The sequence below is a fragment of the Ambystoma mexicanum genome, chromosome 2p (assembly GCF_040938575.1).
Source record: "Ambystoma mexicanum isolate Mex_15411 chromosome 2p, UKY_AmexF1_1, whole genome shotgun sequence".
NCBI classification, from domain to species: domain Eukaryota; kingdom Metazoa; phylum Chordata; class Amphibia; order Caudata; family Ambystomatidae; genus Ambystoma; species Ambystoma mexicanum.
In genome coordinates this window covers 50191191-50210554 of record NC_090923.1, presented here as the reverse complement: position 1 = coordinate 50210554, position 19364 = coordinate 50191191, and the positions used below count along the sequence as shown (strand labels likewise).

The following is a 19364-nucleotide window of genomic DNA, read 5'->3' as shown; positions in this document are numbered from 1 at the left end:
CAATGCTCAGAACAAACAAAAAGCAAAGGAGCAGAAGAGAACGGTAAATCAAAAATTACATGATCTAGAGATAAAAGAGAAGGGTGAGAGGCTAGATCAGTTGGATAGACATATGATGATTAAGAACAGTGGGGGTATGTATCCTGCTGTGCCGGTGCCTCGATATGAAGATGTGATAGGGCTAGAAGCAGAACAAACAACGACTGAATTATTGTTTCCAGGAGCTACAGCTCCACCGGCAGACAGTGAGGGTGAAAGGGTGGAATTCCCAATGAAGTATGGAGACCCAGATAGGTTGATAGACCATAGGAGAACGACTACTGTAGAAAAGGATAGAGATGGAGACTTGCAAATCCTTATGACCGGGCTGTATGGCACACCCCTCAATGACAGCCTACGGGACCAATTGGGGCGTTTGACACCTTTGGAATTTAGGACAGTGGCCACTAAACTATATACCTTTTATGAGGGTAACTGTAAATTGAGAGGACAGAGTACTGCGGATCTGCCCTCAGCATATCAGGACGCTGTCGCGTTACTACCAGTGACTGCGTCCAGTGTTCAGTTATGGGGATGTATGTCAGACATAATAGAGGAAGTCATAAGGGGCAGTGTTGAATGGGAGAAGGAAAAGAGGGCATGGGAAAGAGAGGTGAGGGAAAGAGAGGCTAAACTCAAAGATGCAGACCAGGCGGGCCAAAACGTAGCTAATCGTATGATAGCATCCATACACTCGCAGTCCATGTCCACCCTGGTGAGTCTGATGGAGGGCCTTGGCTGGCCTATACAAGTAAACATAATTAAATATCTTCTTATTAGGGTGGATGATATAGAAGAGGAAAAGGAGCCTAGATATGTGTCCCAGTGGAATAGGATTAGGACGGAATTGGATAAGAAACTGCTATCTAATATAAGAGTGGATGATTCAGGGGCGGAAGAATGGAGGATGGCTAAGGTGGAGAAACTATTAAAAGATTATAAAAAAATAAAAGAGAAAACTCTTAGTCACCAGTCCTCTGCTTCATCACCAGTGCAGGCCCTTGTGAGTGAACAAACAAATACAGAAAAGTCACTATTAATGCCAATGAGAGAGTGCCAACCCACCATAGAGGCAGCCACTGGTAACATGATGCGCACCTATGTGTATGTCCCTTTATCCCGAATTGAATTAATGCATATCACCAAGTCCATCCCCGACCCCCGTATAGACCCGGCAGGATTCTACAAAGAAGTAGGAAAGTTATTCAGACCAGGGTTATTTACCGTAGAGGATGTAGATAACATATTGTTAGCCATTGTCCCAGAAGAAATATGGACCCCCTTTCGTGCCAAAGACAATGAAACAATAAAATGGAAAGATGTAATGGATGCGAGCAAAAATAGAAAACTGCATGAGGAATATCCTGAACCCCTAAGGGGGCATGGCATGGCAGTCCTGAGGGCTCTAGAAAAGGTGTTACCCCCATTTGATGTGAATGTGGAGAAACTGTCCGCTGTGATACAGGGTGCAAGTGAGGAAGTAGCACAGTACTTTCTGCGTTATGAAGCAGCATTCAAAGCGCACAGTGGGCTAGAGATAGGGTCTGAAACGGGCCAACGGTACTTTGCCACAAACTTTGTAGAGGGGCTCCACGGGCCAATTCAGGAGAACATTAGGAGGGCAGAAAGTACATGGATGACTAGGAACCCCCGGGATCTCCTCGAAATGGCTAGGTATTACGAAAGAGGGGAAAGAGTGAAGGGACAACAAAAGGCACGACAAGAGAAGGATTTAAAAACCAAAGTGTTGATGCAACAGTTGCATCAAGGGCCCAAGGCAGGTATAACTACAATTATAACGGCCCGTCACAGGGCTATAGTAGCAACATGATAGGGGGCCAAGGGACAGGAAGAGGTACAGTGCAAGGAGGTGCGCTATATGGGAGGAGGGATGGGCTACCCCAAGATGTATGTGCCTTCTGCAAGAGACCCGGACACTGGAAATCCCAGTGTCCCCAGAGTGGTGGGAGAGGAAGGGGCGTACGGCCCCCTTCACAGACAACATTTGCCCCAGGAAATAGGACTGGTGGGTACGGCAACCAAGACAATAGAATGTTTAAACCCCCTCAACCCAATGCCTTTGACGGACAAGCAAGAGGGGATGTTCCCTGGCCGGCCCCGCCTCCCCCCAATCTACTGTATCAGCCACAACAAACGACACAAGTACAAGGTGTATGCCAGGGTGAAGAATGTGGAGAAGGGGTATACTATAACAATGATTTTCAGGATAACACAAGCGATATGTCCTGAGGATGCCGGAATGAGATAGCGGGAGTGGTGCAGGTTCCTATAGACCAAAGGGGGCCTTATGCCTCTATTAGGATCGGCCCCCACCGAAACTTGAGATGTCTGGTAGACACGGGAGCTGGAAACAGGCACACCTGATTATACTAAGAGATTTTGCCTTTTTGTTGATGAACAGGAAGGTTGCGCTGTGTCAGTCTTGACACAGGAACAAGGGGGTAAACAGAGACCATGTGCATATTTTTCTAGCACTCTGGACTCAGTAGCTCGAGGCCTACCCCCATGCATGAGAGCAGTAGTTGCAGCAGCGACAGCCCTAAAACAAAGTGCAGGTTTCATCCTAGGGAGTGAAGTAACAGTAAAAGTTCCACATACGGTAGATGTTCTTCTGAATAGAGTGCATACACAGCATTTGACTACAGCTAGACTCACACAGTATGAGATGATCCTGTTTGCCAGTAATGTAAAAATTGAACGGTGTAACACTTTGAATCCAGCGACACTGCTTCCTTTGCCCACCTCACCTGATGACATTAGGCATGATTGTGTGATTCAAATGGAAGAACACACTAAGGGTAGAGCAGACCTGCAAGACACCCCGCTGGTTGATAATGAGGGTGTATTATTCTGTGATGGTTCCTGTTTCAAACTGCCAAATGGGGAGACAACAGCAGGGTATGCAGTAACTACAGGGGAACGGTTGATTGAGAGTGGGAAAGTGTGTGAAAAATCGGCCCAGGCAGCAGAATTAATTGCGCTAACGAGAGCATTAGTGTTAAGCAGCGGTATGAAAGTGACAATTTATACTGATTCAGCCTACGCTCATGGGGTGGTTTCCAGTTTTGGTAAACTCTGGGGAGAGCGTGGGTTTTTAACCTCCCAAGGTGATACTATTAAACATGCCCGATTGATTGCTGAATTATTGCAAGCCCTTACGCTGCCCAAAATGGTGGCCGTAGTGAAGTGCTCAGCGCATAAAAAAACACTGGATTATGTCACGCAGGGAAATTCTTTGGCTGACCAGATGGCTAAACTAGCTGCCACAAGGGACACTCGGTGGGAAGCCCGACAGCTCATAGTGGGGAGGGATGTGACTATGGAAGGGACGAAGGAGCGCGTAAAGGAAATCCAAGCAGATGCAACCATTGAAGAAAGACTATCTTGGCACAAGGATGATCAATATGAGGAGACGGTAGATGGGCTATGGGCACATACCAAAACGAACACCTGGGTACTACCTGACGCATACTTACCTGTGATAGTGAGCGTGGCTCATGGTCCAACCCACGTTAACGCAAGAACTATGGAAGAAGTTTTAAGTACTGTGTGGTACAACAAAAGATTGGGAATGTATTGTCGCCAATGGGCAAAACAATGTGAAATATGTGTTTTATATAATGTGGGGAAAGGTGTACCGGCCCCGGCGGGCCACAGTAAGTTACCCACCTGCCCTTTTGAGGTGGTGTATATGGACTTTATACAGCTGGAGCCTGTAAATAAACATTCCTACTGTTTGGTGATGAGATATAGAGGGCACAAATAAGGTACTGAAGAACAAACTGGCAAAGGCTTGTGCTGAAACGGGACTGAAATGGCCGGATGCATTGCCTATTGCATTATTGAGTATGCGTACTATGCCTAAGCGTACACATGGTTTATCTCCTTTCGAAATTGTTATGGGGCGTCCACCAAGTATTGGGACCCCCATATCACCTAAGAGATTGTCTGAGCAAGCATGGCCTGCATTACAACAGTACTGTATTGGGTTAACTAATAGACTGATTTCTATTAATGCACAGGTGAACGCAGTAGCTCCATCTCCTCTGATAGGAGAAGGTCACGACGTGCAGCCCGGTGACTGGGTTGTTATAAAAGCCTTCGATCACACCAGCGGACTGCAACCCAGATGGAGGGGCCCGTTTCAGGTTCTCCTCGCAACACAAACTGCGGTAAAAGTTGATGGCAAATCGCACTGGTACCACGTGGATCCAGAAAAGGGAACCAACCAACCCCAGGTTGCAACAGTACTGCCAGATGCCACTAGTAGGTGTGCCCATCGCCTCCGATCCCGTGACGTGTATGTGCCAAGCAACGTGTAAGGACACTGTTTTGAACTTTGATCATTAGGGAGATGAACATTTGGACTCTCTTGTTGGTTTTAGCAGAATTGTGCCTTACTGAAGACGACGGGCTTGTAGCCTGAAGGGCCTTCGGCGTTCCCCTCCTGGGACAGGCACTACGAGACGTGGGACAGATCGGATGAAGGTTTTCAGTGAGACCTACCACTATTAGAGTAATAAGGACACTGGTGCTTTAAATAGGGGATATTGCTATATCGCTAGGTTGCAACTGATATACGCTGTATACTGAGCCATATACTGAACTATGTCTACACCCGTGTATGCTGGTTTAGTCCCTGAACGGATAAGTGTATGCTCCTCAAACACAGAAGGTAAGAGGAAAATACCAGTTTGTACCACAAGAGGCAAAATTTTGTTTTCTGTATGCACGATAGTAGTACTAATAGCATTTGCCATAATATTCTGGTATCTGGAACATCCATCTAGATATGAATTAAAGAACCTGTTGCCCGAGTCAAATGAAACAGGGAGAACAGATTGGGTCAAGAGCAGGAATCGAGATGCCTATGACCAACACGACCCGGAAGACTATGCTAAAAATGAATATGTGAAGATAATAAACACAACATATGGGGTAGTGAATAAAACTGATTGCTGGATCTGCACCCACATGCCCCGACATAGCAGTGAAGGCATCCCAGTGTACGCATCGCCAGTTACTGAGGATGCCGGGTGTACATTAATTTACATGAGAATAGTGTCAGCACAGCAATACATGATACCGAATACCGCTTGTTATGTTAGAGGAGAGAACAAAACCCTTCTAAAGGAAAAGATACGCTATAAAATCAAAACTGAGGGAATCGGGCTTGCACCTGCTATGGTACAGATAGTAAGAGAACCTCCTCCCCCTATCACCATCACAAGGAGATAGCTGGTGGATGAAGCTCCTGAAAGAAATTGGATGGCAACTTCTTACGCCTATACTGGTTCTAGCGGCAATAGTTGTAGGTATTTGTCTCTGCATCCAATGTTTCCCGGTATGTGTGTCGTGCTGTGTTTCCATGTGTTCTTCCAGCATAACGCGCCTAAATCCAATGGATAAAAGCCATGTACAACAGGAATTTTTTGACATGGGAGGCCTGGAGAAGATTATGGTACATACAGTATGTGATGATGTTGCTTTCCTGCCATCTGCTTATGCTAGGAAGGTTTAGATTGATGCTCAAGTGTGAGCAAAGGGTGGATTGAAGGTACGCATACATATGTAATGTTGTGCTCACACTTGGAGTTTGTACTAATCATCATATGCGTTAAAAGAATGTACCCTTTGTTAAAAGAAGAGGCCTTCTCTTTATACAGCGACATTTAAGACCTGCTGACCTGGCAAGAACTTGTTTTTAACAGAAGAATTGTGTTTGGTCACTGTATGTCGAAGCATGTTGAGCCTGCTAAAACTATCTGCAGATTACGGGTGGGGAAGGAATGAGTAAGCACAGCCTCGTGCACAGAGATACACAGAGGGGCACGAGAGAGAGCGAATAACAGATAACAGGAAACCACAATAGCAGATGTTGAACTGTTGACCTTGATGCAAAGTCATGACTGGGAGGAACCGCCTTGTGGTGGACATAATCTATGTGCAGCAATATATGACAATGTAAAACAGATGGGTATAAAAGGACCACGATGTGCAGGGCAAAGCGCGGCACTTTGACGACTTGCTTTGCGAGACGTTTGAACTTGCTGCCCATTCGCGAATGCTTGTGCATTAATAAAGTAATGTTAACTTGGCTCTTTTCTGTCTGAGTTATTGCAGGGTCCCTTTTGTACTGGTTTTGGCGACGGCGAGAAATCGCACCCACATTCAACACCGGAGACTAAAACCGAAACAACAATAAGACAAACGAATCATCAAAAAAGGACAGTGACAAACCGCTTGAACCGACAGAAGTACCCGGGGCACCAGCAGGGCTGACGCTGGACACAGGGGTCCACCCGCGAGACCCAGAGAAACAGCTACAACTACTCCAGCCAACCCTTACCATCCCCCACCGCCCTTACAGCCACAACTAGGTCCCACGAGGCTGTGGAACAGACAACATACCACCAATCACCACACAACCGGGTGTATGGACACTAGCAGCAGCGCCAGTCATGTGGAAGGGGGGAGGAGCATGCAAGGTTATTAAGGGAGCGGGCGGAGCTGACAGCTAGATCCTCAAACGGCCTCGAATGGAAAATCGGGCACATACCTCCTGAGGCTCAGGGTGTACAAGCATCCCGTCGGGTAAGATTACACGAGCCCAACCGGTTCAGTCCAGGATAGAGATGACTAACGAATACCATTAACAATTTCCTTCTCTGCATACACCTCTCAAACTCCAAACCAAACACAACCACAAACCTCTAGCGCAGCAAACCGCACGAACTTCACTACACTGCAACAACAAAACAAAAAAACACATAGACTCGCACATCAGCACACGACGACTACCGGCCGCATACACCCCAGGCCCAGCCGACGGAACCACCGGGCTGAGGCTGCCAACAGCACATCACTGCAATCTTGCACTTTTCCAGCCTCCACCCACTAACCCACCACCCCCCCCCTCTTTCAGAGCCGCCAGAGCACCAGGGGACCACTCCGGTGGTGATAGTGCGCGGTACAAATGACCTTTAACATTAACATTAACACAGATTTTGCCCACCCCTACCACCTCTGCGCCCCCAATTCATTTTCCGGTAGAATTCTGGCAAATCACTCTGCAGCTTTTTTAATATATTTTGGAGATTTGGGGATATTTCCCGGGAGGATAGCTCTGCGGCAACGCGCTCCCCTTGGAAACAAGACGACACGAAGCAACACAGGTTCGATCCCCGAGCCCGTGCTTAGAATCCTCTGGGTATCAAGCACGTTATTAATACGCAACTAAGAGACATATTCCTGTAACAGCGCCTCGATGCCCCCGGGCTGTGTGAGCGCTTTAAAAATGCAAATTAAATATATTTGTCCATGTATGTTTGCTATTTTCCACAGATTCGGACTCTGTTGCGCCCTTGTGCATCTTTTGACGTCTAGTGATTTTTGCAGCTTATGATTTCGTGACATCCTGGCTGTGGAGCACCCCAACATACATGACGACACTTTATAAAACACCAACCTCTTAAATTTGAAATGGCGCTTGTCCCTTCATGAAGGCTTTGAGTTGTCGTCTTCGGCCCCTCTGTTCTCTTCAGACATTTGCTTGAGCCGAGGGCCACTTCCAGTGCGTTTTCCTTATGTTGCTTTTAGAAGGCATTGTCAAGTACTGCCACATATTTCTGTGTATTTTTGTATTAAAGGTACTTACTTATTTCGCCCCAAAAAGAACTTGATGCTGCGAATCTTATGTTTCTTTCCAAGTAAGAATTCACGCAACAACGTTATGCGGTTTCGAATGAATGTTTCAGTGACTGATGACATTCGATGTATTCGAGGTCGCTGGCTAAAATGCGACCCCATTTGCCGCTTCCGTGGAAGTACTTCGGGCAATGAGACATTGTACATGTGTTTCTACACTGTCCAGAGTTAAGACTTCAGCCAATGGAACACTTTAGCGAATGTGTTACTACACCAGGACGGGTCCGTGCAGAAGGTTTGTGGTGGACTCTGGTGCATGAGAAAGCCGTACCACGAAACACTTGTGTATGGACGCGATATAAATAAAACATAATATCATATCATATACCATTGAAACTAGCAGTACTTAGATTTTTAACCAAGGGTTGTAAATTGTTTTAAATGTTTTATGTGATCCTATGATGGTTACTCTAGGAGCCGTCGACCTGTATGTGCTTTTGCATTTTAAGGACGGTCTTTTCAGGGATGCATTGAATTGTGATTTATTGTGAATTGTTTAATTGTTCTTGGAATGTATTGTTGAAATTGAATGTGCAATTTACTGTATGTAATCTTTATTCCTTTTCTTCTTTTAAATCGTGTTGTTTGTAAAGGTTTGTTTAAACCAGGGGTGTCCAACTCCAGGCCTCAGGGGCCAGGATCCTGACGGGTTTTCAGAATATCCTGCATTAATATTCATGAGGAATAATTTGCATATATTTAGAATCATTGTATGCAAATGTACCTCATGAACATTAATGATGGGTATCCCGATAACCTGACATGGATCCGTCCCTCGAGGCCTGGAGTTGAACAGAAATGAATAATAAATAAATAAAAGAATAAATAAATAACTGATAGGTACTTAGGTCAGTGGTTTAAAGGTTTGACACAGCAATAATGCCCGGCTTAATCTTCATTCATGGTGTTTCTACTTCTTCCAGGTGGTCGTCCTCCCTGATCAATCTCTCACTGCTCCTGCCATCCACAAAGTCCACCCTGGCACTCAATAGGTCCCTCAAGACCTATGTACACTCCAGTGAGTGTTACTCCCTCCAACCCAGACTAGCTCATCACTAGTGGCATTCAGGAGCTATAGGAAAGCGCTCCATATTTACGCACGCACTCGCTTCTACCATGTAGCAGGACCAACCACATCTACTGGGGTGCACATGGTCAGACACCACCCAACCGAGAGATGCCCAGCTGTGCCCCAGTGACCCAACGCCAGCTTCCCAAGCGCCCACCCACTGAGTAGCTAGCTTTTGCACAACACAGTTTCCCACTTACCATTGTCTGTGTCATGACATAAAGGTGCTCCTGTGATTGGTCAAATAGAAGGTCTCCGCTCACAGCAGTGTTGGACTGGTTGGCTATTGAGGCGTACTGCGCTGCGTCTCCTTGTTCACTAATGAAAACCTGTTAAGAGGAAGAAGCGAAACATGATTAGAGGCCAGCATGAAAGCCACCAAACACACTGAGCTTACTGCCAGGCCTGGCCTGCTGGCCTGCTTAGCTTAGGGCAGTCAAACGAACCGTCATCTGGCTAAAAGAGTGCAATAGAGAGCCAACATACCACCATGTCCTCCTTTATATAACGATTGCTGAATACATCTGTAAATAACTAGTTCTTACCCAAATCAGTCATCCTGTCGGTAGCTCAGCAAGTTAAGCTCTCACCTCAAACATGCGTGTAGATTCTGTAGTCTCAAGATCCATCCTTGCCTTGGTTCAGAGAGTCATCTTTCAGAGGCCGATAGAGCAAGTAAAATTGAGTTGGATAATAAAGCCTATTAGGGCATGAGTTATTCAGGTCCACCAATCAGACAGCTCAGAACCAGGGTAATAACTGCTGGTATTGCGCTGTTTTCTGGGCCACCTGCAAGGCTTGCCTCATCTGCAGTTTCATCGCCTCTGCCAGGCGTTGTGCAGTTATGATCAAGAAAATTAAACAAAGCGATAGAATAATTATTGTTTAGAAATGAGGGGTGATGTGTGAGACATTTAAACAGGCCATGTGTATAAAAACACAAGAAGGACAGGGCTAGAGGAGAGAGACGTTTAAATACCTCCGCAGTATAACGATAGAACAGAAGCGACTGTGGGTACGAGAGAATTCTAAATACTTTGAGTGTATTACTATAGAAGTGTGAAGGTGAGGGAAACATGTGACACATATGTGATAGGAACCTTTAAATACTTGGATGATATAAAGGCAGCCGTAGGGGTGAGCAGGGATCATGGCAAGCGCAAATACCGAGCTGGAGACTAAGGAGGATCTGTGTTATTAGAGCACAGGGGGAAAGGGCAGAGAAGTGGGGCCCCCACGGTTGCCAATATCTATGCACCTGTAAGAGGGCACACATGATGGTGCGTTTTATTAGATATTAGTGCTTGGCACAGGATTTCTTTACACTCACAAACGAACCGATTGGTACGTTTGCAAGCCTTACCTGATTCTATGCCCGCTCACGCTTTTCCCCGACCCTCGTACCCCATTTCTATAAGGCCACCATGGAAAGGGGTAGTTCCTTCTCCCTGTTACATGGTGGCTGTTTTCTTAGTTTACTATGCCTGCCACGGAAAGAGAAAATGGACTATGCTCTCCTGTCCGCGGCAGCCATTTTAAAAAATGTTTTAAAACCTTTTTTTTCCGCTGCGTAAAGCAACGTGTCTCGCAGCAGAAAAAAACTCCACAATGAGTATCCCGGTCTAACAGGCTGGGATACTAATAGCAATAAGCCCCTCGACTGCGGGTCATTACCTCATGCAGTAATGCCCCTGGTGCCTTTGTTAAGGCCCTTGCCGAGCATATGGGTCCTGGGGGTATTACCCTACGCGGTCTCTGGGCTTATTGCCTTATTAGAAGCACTGATGTTAGCTATAAGTTATTGGGATCAATGCCTGGTTCTCTCTGCTTGGCAGCGAGGCAGCCATCAGCGTGTCATGTGACCATGGGTGAAACAGCTGGCTGAGCCCTCAGAGGCGGCCCACTCTTAGGTGGGCCAGGGGGACCTTTCAGCCATTAATACTTCATTACTCGGTTCTCCACTTAACGCGGCGGATCCAGGTCACTAGATGGCAAGGGGCCTGCAACACTAAGAGGGCAGGGGGGCTTCTGGCAAATGCGGCGGGGTATGTGAAGACTGAGCTGGGGGTGGGGTGGCAGGTTGCGAGTAACACGTGGCGTTCGATGGACTTTAAAATCACTAGAATAAAAGCCCCGCATGGGATAGACTTGTTCTCGGTCTTTACCCTATATAGGGTTTCCGGCATTGGGGTCGGTTTCTAAGCGCATTAAAAAGGCGCTATTCTGCTAAAGCCCCGAGTGACTAGACATAATATCTAACAGATGGAAATATTGCCTTAAAATGTTCTTAACCCGGAAAGGTTTGCGAGTTGTTCGACGAGAACGCAGCGTGTCTGTGTTTCTAGGTGCGAAAGAAATGTCCATGTGCTGTTTGGGGGGTCAGCATTATCCCAGCTACATGTTACCGAAACCTGCACATCGTTTCGTTACCACGAACACATATAAGCTGGGGAAGGCTGTGGGGAGATGCTGTGGAAAGCGTGTGGTATGGTCAGGAAGCGGGGATCTGCTGGTTTGAATTCTGTAGGTCGGCGCACCCTTGTACATCACTCCCTTATTACAAAATGCGATTGGCTGTACATGTTCTGTGTTGCCACGCATATATTTTGCATATATTTTGTGCGTCGCTGTGGTTGGTGACCCAAAGAGCACACTGCCGTCTTTGTAAAGTGAAGGGGGGAGTTCGCTAAAAAATGTTAACTTTTAAAATACCATAATTAAGAAATAATCCTGCGTTCTACAGGCTATACCGGCTGGTAACGGCGTGGGGCACAAGTTACAGGCCCAAGTGCAGCGAGGGCGGCAATGCTTGGCCCTAGTGCCATAACTGGATCGTGTAGCCCGCAGACGTTGGGATTGTTGCGATTAGCACCCTGAAGCAAACCTCGAGGTGCTAGTAGCAATAGGAAAAAACAAAACGTCCGCACTGCTTCGTTCGCAGCAGCAGCAGCGGCTGGGGAGAGTCGTTGCCCCTGAGCTATCCTCCCAAGACCATATATTAACGTGCCATCAGGTGGCTCGGGCACACAATTAAGATGGAGGCCTCTGGCTGTTGGAAATGTGTGTACCAGCAGCTGTGTTCCAGAATGGATACATGACCTTTGCACCTGCCCCCGCAGGCAGGCGCTGGGGGTGTCAGTAGACTGTCGCAGCACAGGGACATGGATGCGCTATGTTCCTGGCATGGAACCTTATGAAAGGGGAGTCTGATTAGCAGCCCACCTTTTCAGAAACAGAACTACATGCATCATTTTATTACTAAAAATGAAAAGTGTTCAGGCTATCCCGCCCTCAACAGTAGGCATCTGCCACACCGGGCGATTGGGACCTCTTCCTCAGCAAGTCCCTGCCAGTGTGATCTCCTTCCCAAAGGTGGCCTTTCTCTAAGCAGGCTCTAAGGTGTATGGGGCTGCAGCAGTGTGAGCATCCTCTGGCAGGGCTATGCTAGATTCTTTACGTCTAGCACGCCAAGTGCCTCTGTCAGTGTCACACCTGTTTCATGGGACACCGATAGTGTTACAATTCCCCAGTAAGTGCCCTGTTAGTGCTACTGGCAATGCCTTGTTGGTGCTAGCACACCCTATCAGTGTGACCATCCTCCAACAGTGCCCTGTTAGTGCTATTGTTCCTTGGCCATGGGAGCTTTGCTTGCAATGCCTTGATGGAGTTAGCACACCCTATCAGTGTGACCATCCTTCAGCAGTGCCCTGTTAGTGCTATTGTTGCTTGGCCATGGGAGCTTTGCTTGCAATGCCTTGATGGAGTTAGCACACCCTATCAGTGTGACCATCCTCCAGCAGTGCCCTGTTAGTGCTATTGTTCCTTGGCCATGGGAGCTTTTCTTGCAATGCCTTGTTGGAGCTAGCACACCCTATCAGTGTGACCATCCTTCAGCATGGGAGTTTTGCTTGCAATGCCTTGTTGGAGCTATAGCACACCCTATCAGTGTGACCACCCTTCAGCAGTGCCCTGTTAGTGCTATTGTTCCTTGGTCATGGGAGCTTTTCTTGCAATGCCTTGATGGAGTTAGCACACCCTATCAGTGTGACCACCCTTCAGCAGTGCCCTTTAGTGCTATTGTTCCTTGGCCATGGGAGCTTTTCTTGCAATGCCTTGATGGAGTTAGCACACCCTATCAGTGTGACCACCCTTCAGCAGTGCCCTGTTAGTGCTATTGTTCCTTGGCCATGGGAGCTTTTCTTGCAATGCCTTGATGGAGTTAGCACACCCTATCAGTGTGACCATCCTTCAGCAGTGCCCTGTTAGTGCTATTGTTCCTTGGCCATGGGAGCTTTGCTTGCAATGCCTTGTTGGAGCTATAGCACACCCTATCAGTGTGACCACCCTTCAGCAGTGCCCTGTTAGTGCTATTGTTCCTTGGCCATGGGAGCTTTGCTTGCAATGCCTTGTTGGAGCTATAGCACACCCTATCAGTGTGACCACCCTTCAGCAGTGCCCTGTCACTGCTATAGTGCTCTAGCATTGTGATCGTCTTTTGTGACGTCTCCGCCACTGCCCAAAGACTTCAGCAGTAAGAGAGGCCTACAGGTGTTGCCTGTTTTGCTCGATTCTTCTACCCTGCTCCCCCTACCCCCCCTTCCAGCCTACATCTGTAGGAGTCTGTCCTGATGCATGTCTTGTGGCCAATGCTGGATTTTACTTTTATGGACGTCATTGATTCACGGTGCGTCACCCTTTCCCAACTTTCATGCTGGACTTCCTTTGCATCTGGTACTCATGGTGACCCTGAATCCTGCTGTTCTCATCTTCATCTTGTATCCTGGCTTGCGACATTATGTGTTACTTCTGACTTCTGCAATTATATTCGCGCTCCCCTCTGCTTCTCCACTCTTTTTGACTGCTTACTCTCTGTTCTCTCCTCCTCTCCCTTTTGCTATCTCCTCCCCTCCTCCCCTTACTTTCTTCTATGCACTTACTCTATCAGCATTATCCTGGATCTAGTATGATAGCAACCTCGTCTGTCTCCTCCCACCTCCCCTTAATTGTTCCCCCTCCCCCAGCACCATCTGAAATGTCGTCAAGCCTAGCACGATAATCGCTTGTTTTGTTCCTCTCCCTCCTTTCTCTTCCCCCCTCCCTCACCTTTTGTTTTTCTCCGGTTCTAGCAGAAATGTCGTCAGGCCTAGTACGGTAGTCGCCTGTCTGTTTCCATTTCCTTCCCACTCTCCCCCTCCCTTCCTTTTCTATGTCTTAGCTCTTGCACTATCTGAAATGTTGTCAGGCCGAGTATGATAGTTAATTTCACATCCTTACTGTTCATGGTCTGTAAGAATGTCATTGTATTTTCCCTTGTTCCCTCCCTTGCCTTGAAGCGCTTTGAAACACATGGTGTATCTGCGCTATATAAATAACCTATCATATCATATCATATACAGAAGTGACCCATTTACAGCAGCGTGAGCCTATTCTGGCAATACCTTGCCAGTGCTCTAGAATTGGAGAGGCGTGAGCTCCCTCGAGTCTATTCTGCATCAAGCCAGAGAGAGGGTAGTCTTAGCAGAGAGAATGTGTAATGTGAGGAGGCCAATGGTGGGGAGCAGAACAGAAGTGGGGAAATGGAGATGGGCCCACCTTTGAGAATTGTGACAGGCCACATGGTTCTGGTGAGCCCTGCATAGTCTGTTAGGCTGTGCAGAAACACACAATACATGGAACAAGGGATGCGGGCGTTGGAATGTGGCGACCATGGCATCTGGTCCCCAGGATGTAGGCAGTTAATGTGGACCAATGCAGGGATGGGTTTCAGAATGTGAGACAGCAACTGAACACAAACCATGGGGTGAGGGTGGGGACTCTGGAAGGTGGGCAAGCACACTGCATGTGGCCAGGGGATGGGTGGGATCTGAGATGTCAGCCATCACACTGCATGTGGCCAGGGGATGGGTGGGATCTGAGATGTCAGCCATCACACTGCATGTGGACCATGGGATGGGTGGCTCCTGGGATGTGAGGCCGCACACTGCATGTGGACCATGTGATGGGTGGCTCCTGGGATGTGAGGCCGCACACTGCATGCGGACCATGAGATGGGTGGGATCTGAGATGTCAGCTATCACACTGCATGTGGACCATGGGATGGGTGGCTCCTGGGATGCTAGGCAGAACACTATATGTGGACCATGGGATGGAGTGGCCCCTGGGATGCTAGGCAGAACACTGTATGTGGACCATGGGATGGGTGGCTCCTGGGATGTGAGGCCGCACACTGCATGTGGACCATGGGATTAGTGGGCCCGAGAGGTCATGCTGCACACTGCATGTGGACCATGGGATTAGTGGGCCTGAGAGGTCATGCTGCACACTGCATGTGGACCATGGGATGGAGTGGCTCCTGGGATGTGAGGTAGCACACTGCATGGAGACCATGGGATGGGTGGCTCCTGGGATGCTAGGCCGCACACCGCATGTGGACCATGGGATGGGTGGCTCCTGGGATGTGAGGCCGCACACTGCATGTGGACCATGGGATTAGTGGGCCCGAGAGGTCATGCTGCACACTGCATGTGGACCATGGGATGGAGTGGCTCCTGGGATGTGAGGCCGCACACTGCATGTGGACCATGGGATTAGTGGGCCCGAGAGGTCATGCTGCACACTGCATGTGGACCATGGGATTAGTGGGCCTGAGAGGTCATGCTGCACACTGCATGTGGACCATGGGATGGAGTGGCTCCTGGGATGTGAGGTAGCACACTGCATGGAGACCATGGGATGGAGTGGCTCCTGGGATGTGAGGTAGCACACTGCATGGAGACCATAGGATGGAGTGGCCCCTGGGATGCTAGGCAGAACACTGCATGGAGACCATGGGATGGGTGGCTCCTGGGATGTGAAGCAGCACACTGCATGGGGACCATGGGATGGGCAGGCTGATGAGAGGCAGTAGGCTGCATTTGTGCTATTGGATGGGAGGGCTCTCTGAAGTCAGGTAGGAAGGTGTATATGAGCCATGGGGTGGGTGTGCTTTGAGATGGGATGCAGTACAGCACATGTGCGACTGCCTGCCTAGAGAGAGTTGGCAGCAACGTGAGGCAGCACACTGCCTGTAGACTACTGAATGGAAAAGGTTTGGAACGGAGGGCAATGCACTTCATGTGGACCATTACCAGTGATGGAAGTGAGCGGGAACGATCTGGAGCGGTGTTCCACTACTTTCGGTTTTGTTCTGTTTACTATACCTCTACCTTTTACGACCATATGCACCATTCTATACACAGGATTTGTGCAGTCATGTCTTTGTGCAAGTGTAAAGTTGTAATAGGAGCCTTTGTTAGTAGTCCCTTAGGCTCTTGCATTGCCCTGACCGCAACAAATGTCACATGCTGCACTAGGCTTCCGCCTACCCTCTCCCCTGCCGAGACCACATTTCCACTACTTTTTTTGGTACACTTCTACCACGGACCATGGCATGGAAGGGAACTGGGATGTGAGGCAGAGACAGCACACTGCATGGGGTCATGCCATCGGGGAGAACTGGGATGAGCGACAGGGATGGGAAGGTACCAGGAGGTGAGAGAGAGTACTGCATGTGGCCTGTGGGATGAGGACGACAGGATGTGAGGCAGTACACTGCATGGGCATCATGCGATGGGTCAGCTCTAGGTTGTGAGGCAGCACACTGCATGTGGACCATGGGATGGGTGGGATCTGGCATCTGAGGGAGCACACTGTATGGGCAGCATCGTGTAATAGGTCTACAGGAGGTGAGGCAGCACACTGCAGGTGGACCATGGGATGAGGACTCCGGGATGTGAGGCAGCACACTGCATGTAGAACATGGGATGGGTGGGTTCTGGGATCTGAGGGTGCACACTGTACGAGCAGCACCCGCTGGGTGAGTTATGGGAGGTGAGGCAGAACATTGATGGAAATGATTTGGGATGTGAGACAGCATAATGTATGAGGACTGTGAGAAAGGTGAGCTCTGGGGTGTGTGATGCAGCATAATGCATGGGGACCGTGGATTGGGTGGGTCCTTTGAGGGGAGGTGAGGCAGCGTGTGCATGATGACCATGAGATGGATCGGTTCTAGGATGTGAGGCAGCACACTGCATGTGGACCATGAGATGGGTGAGCTCTGGGATCTGAGGGAGCACGGTGTATGAACATCCCGTGTGGTAGGTCTACAGGAGGTGAGGCAGCACAATGCAGGTGGACTGCGCTAAGCGAGGGCTTCAGGGTGTTATGCAGCATAGCATATGAGCACCATAGGTTGGGCTGGGATGTGAGGCAGCATAATGCATGGGGACCGTGGGTTAGGTGGGTTCGGGGAGGGGAGACAGAACACAGCTTGTGGATCATGGGTTGGATGGTCTCCAAGATGTGAGGCAGCACGCTGAAAGGTGACCATGAGATGAGTGGGTCGTGAGAGGTGAGGCAGCATAGTGAATGTGGTCCATGGAATGGGTGGGCTCCAGTGTGTGAGGCAGCATACTGAAAGCTGACCGTGAGATGTGTGGGTCGTGAGAGATGAAGCAGCGCGGTGAAGTGGTCCATGGATTGGTGGGCTTCAGGGTGTGAGGCAGCATGCTGAACAGTGACACTGAGATGAGTGGGCCGTGAGAGGTGAGGCAGCACAGTGAAGTGGTCCATGGGATGGGTGGGCTCCAGGGTGTGAGACAGCATGCTGAACGGTGACCCAGAGATGAGTGGGTCGTGAGAGGTGAGGCAGCACAGTGAAGTGGTCCATGGGATGGGTCTGCTCTAGGATATGAGGCAGCACACTGAAAGGTGATCATGAGATGAGTGGGTCGTGAGAGGTGAGGCAGCACAGTGAAGTGGTCCATGGGATCTGTCTGCTCTAGGATATGAGGTAGCACACTGAAAGGTGACCATGAGATGCGTGGTTCGTGAGAGGTGAGGCAGCACAGTGAAGGATGGGTGGGCTCCAGGGTGAGAGACAGCAAGCTGAAAGGTGAACCTGAGATGGGTAGGTCGTGAGAGGTGAGGTAGCACAGTGAAGTGGTCCATGGGATGGGTGGGCTTCAGGGTGTGAGGCAGCATGCTGAATGGTGACCCTGGAATGAGTGGGCTGTGAGAGGTGAGGCAGCATAGTGAAGTGGTCCATGGGATGGGTCTGCTGTAGAATGTTAGGCAGCACACTGAAAGGTGACCATGAGATGAGTGGGTCGTGAGAGGTGAGGCAGCACAGTGAAGTGGTCCATGGTATCTGTCTGCTCTAAGATATGAGGTAGCACACTGAAAGGTGACCATGAGATGCGTGGTTCGTGAGAGGTGACGCAGCACAGTGAAGGATGTGTGGGCTCCAGGGTGAGAGACAGCAAGCTGAAAGGTGAACCTGAGATGGGTAGGTCGTGAGAGGTGAGGTAGCACAGTGAAGTGGTCCATGGGATGGGTGGGCTTCAGGGTGTGAGGCAGCATGCTGAATGGTGACCCTGGAATGAGTGGGCCGTGAGAGGTGAGGCAGCATAGTGAAGTGGTCCATGGGATGGGTCTGCTGTAGAATGTTAGGCAGCACACTGAAAGGTGACCATGAGATGAGTGGGTCGTGAGAGGTGAGGCAGCACAGTGAATGTGGTCCATGGGATGGGTGGGCTTCAGGGTGTGAGGCAGCACATTGTAAGGTGACCCTGAGATGAGTGGCTCGTGAGAGGCGATGCAGCACAGTGAATGTGGTCCATGGGATGGGTGGGCTTCAGGGTGTGAGGCAGCATGATGAACATTGACCCTGAGATGAGTGGGTTGTGAGAGGTGAGGCAGCACAGTGAAGTGGTCCATGGAATGGGTCTTCTGTAGGATGTGAGGCAACACACTGAAAGGTGACAATGAGATGGGTGGGTCGTGAGAGGTGAGGCAGCACAGTGAAGTAGTCCATGGGATGGGTGGGCTCCAGGGTGGGAGACAGCATGCTGAAAGGTGACCCTGAGATGAGTGTGTCATGACAGGTGAGGCAGCACAGTGAATGTGGTCCATGAGATGGGTGGGCTTCAGGGTGTGAGGCAGCACACTGAAAGGTGACCCTGAGATGAGTGGGTCGTGAGAGGCGAGGCAGCACAGTGAATGTGGTCCATGGGATGGGTGGGCTTCAGGGTGTGAGGCAGCACACTGAAAGGTGACCCTGAGATGAGTGGGTCGTGAGAGGCGAGGCAGCACAGTGAATGTGGTCCATGGGATGGGTGGGCTCCAGTGTGTGAGACAGCATGATGAACATTGACCCTGAGATGAGTGGGTTGTGAGAGGTGAGGCAGCACAGTGAAGTGGTCCATGGAATGGGTCTTCTGTAGGATGTGAGGCAACACACTGAAAGGTGACCATGAGATGGGTGGGTCGTGAGAGGTGAGGCAGCACAGTGAAGTAGTCCATGGGATGGGTGGGCTCCAGGGTGGGAGACAGCATGCTGAAAGGTGACCCTGAGATGAGTGTGTCGTGACAGGTGAGGCAGCACAGTGAATGTGGTCCATGAGATGGGTGGGCTTAAGGGTGTGAGGCAGCACACTGAAAGGTGACCCTGAGATGAGTGGGTCGTGAGAGGCGAGGCAGCACAGTT

The 19364-nt window shown here is 49.4% G+C and overlaps 1 protein-coding gene across 5 annotated transcripts in view; it reads right to left on the bottom strand.

Moving 5' to 3' along the window:
- PLXNB1 (plexin B1) overlaps nt 1-19364 on the bottom strand; it is an 830120-nt gene that overhangs the window by 290952 nt on the left and 519804 nt on the right. For all 5 annotated transcript variants that reach the window (XM_069643229.1, XM_069643227.1, XM_069643226.1 and 2 more), the window contains one exon: nt 9037-9165. In XM_069643229.1, the coding sequence (XP_069499330.1) occupies nt 9037-9165 (129 nt within the window). The remainder of the gene's footprint in view (nt 1-9036; nt 9166-19364) is intronic.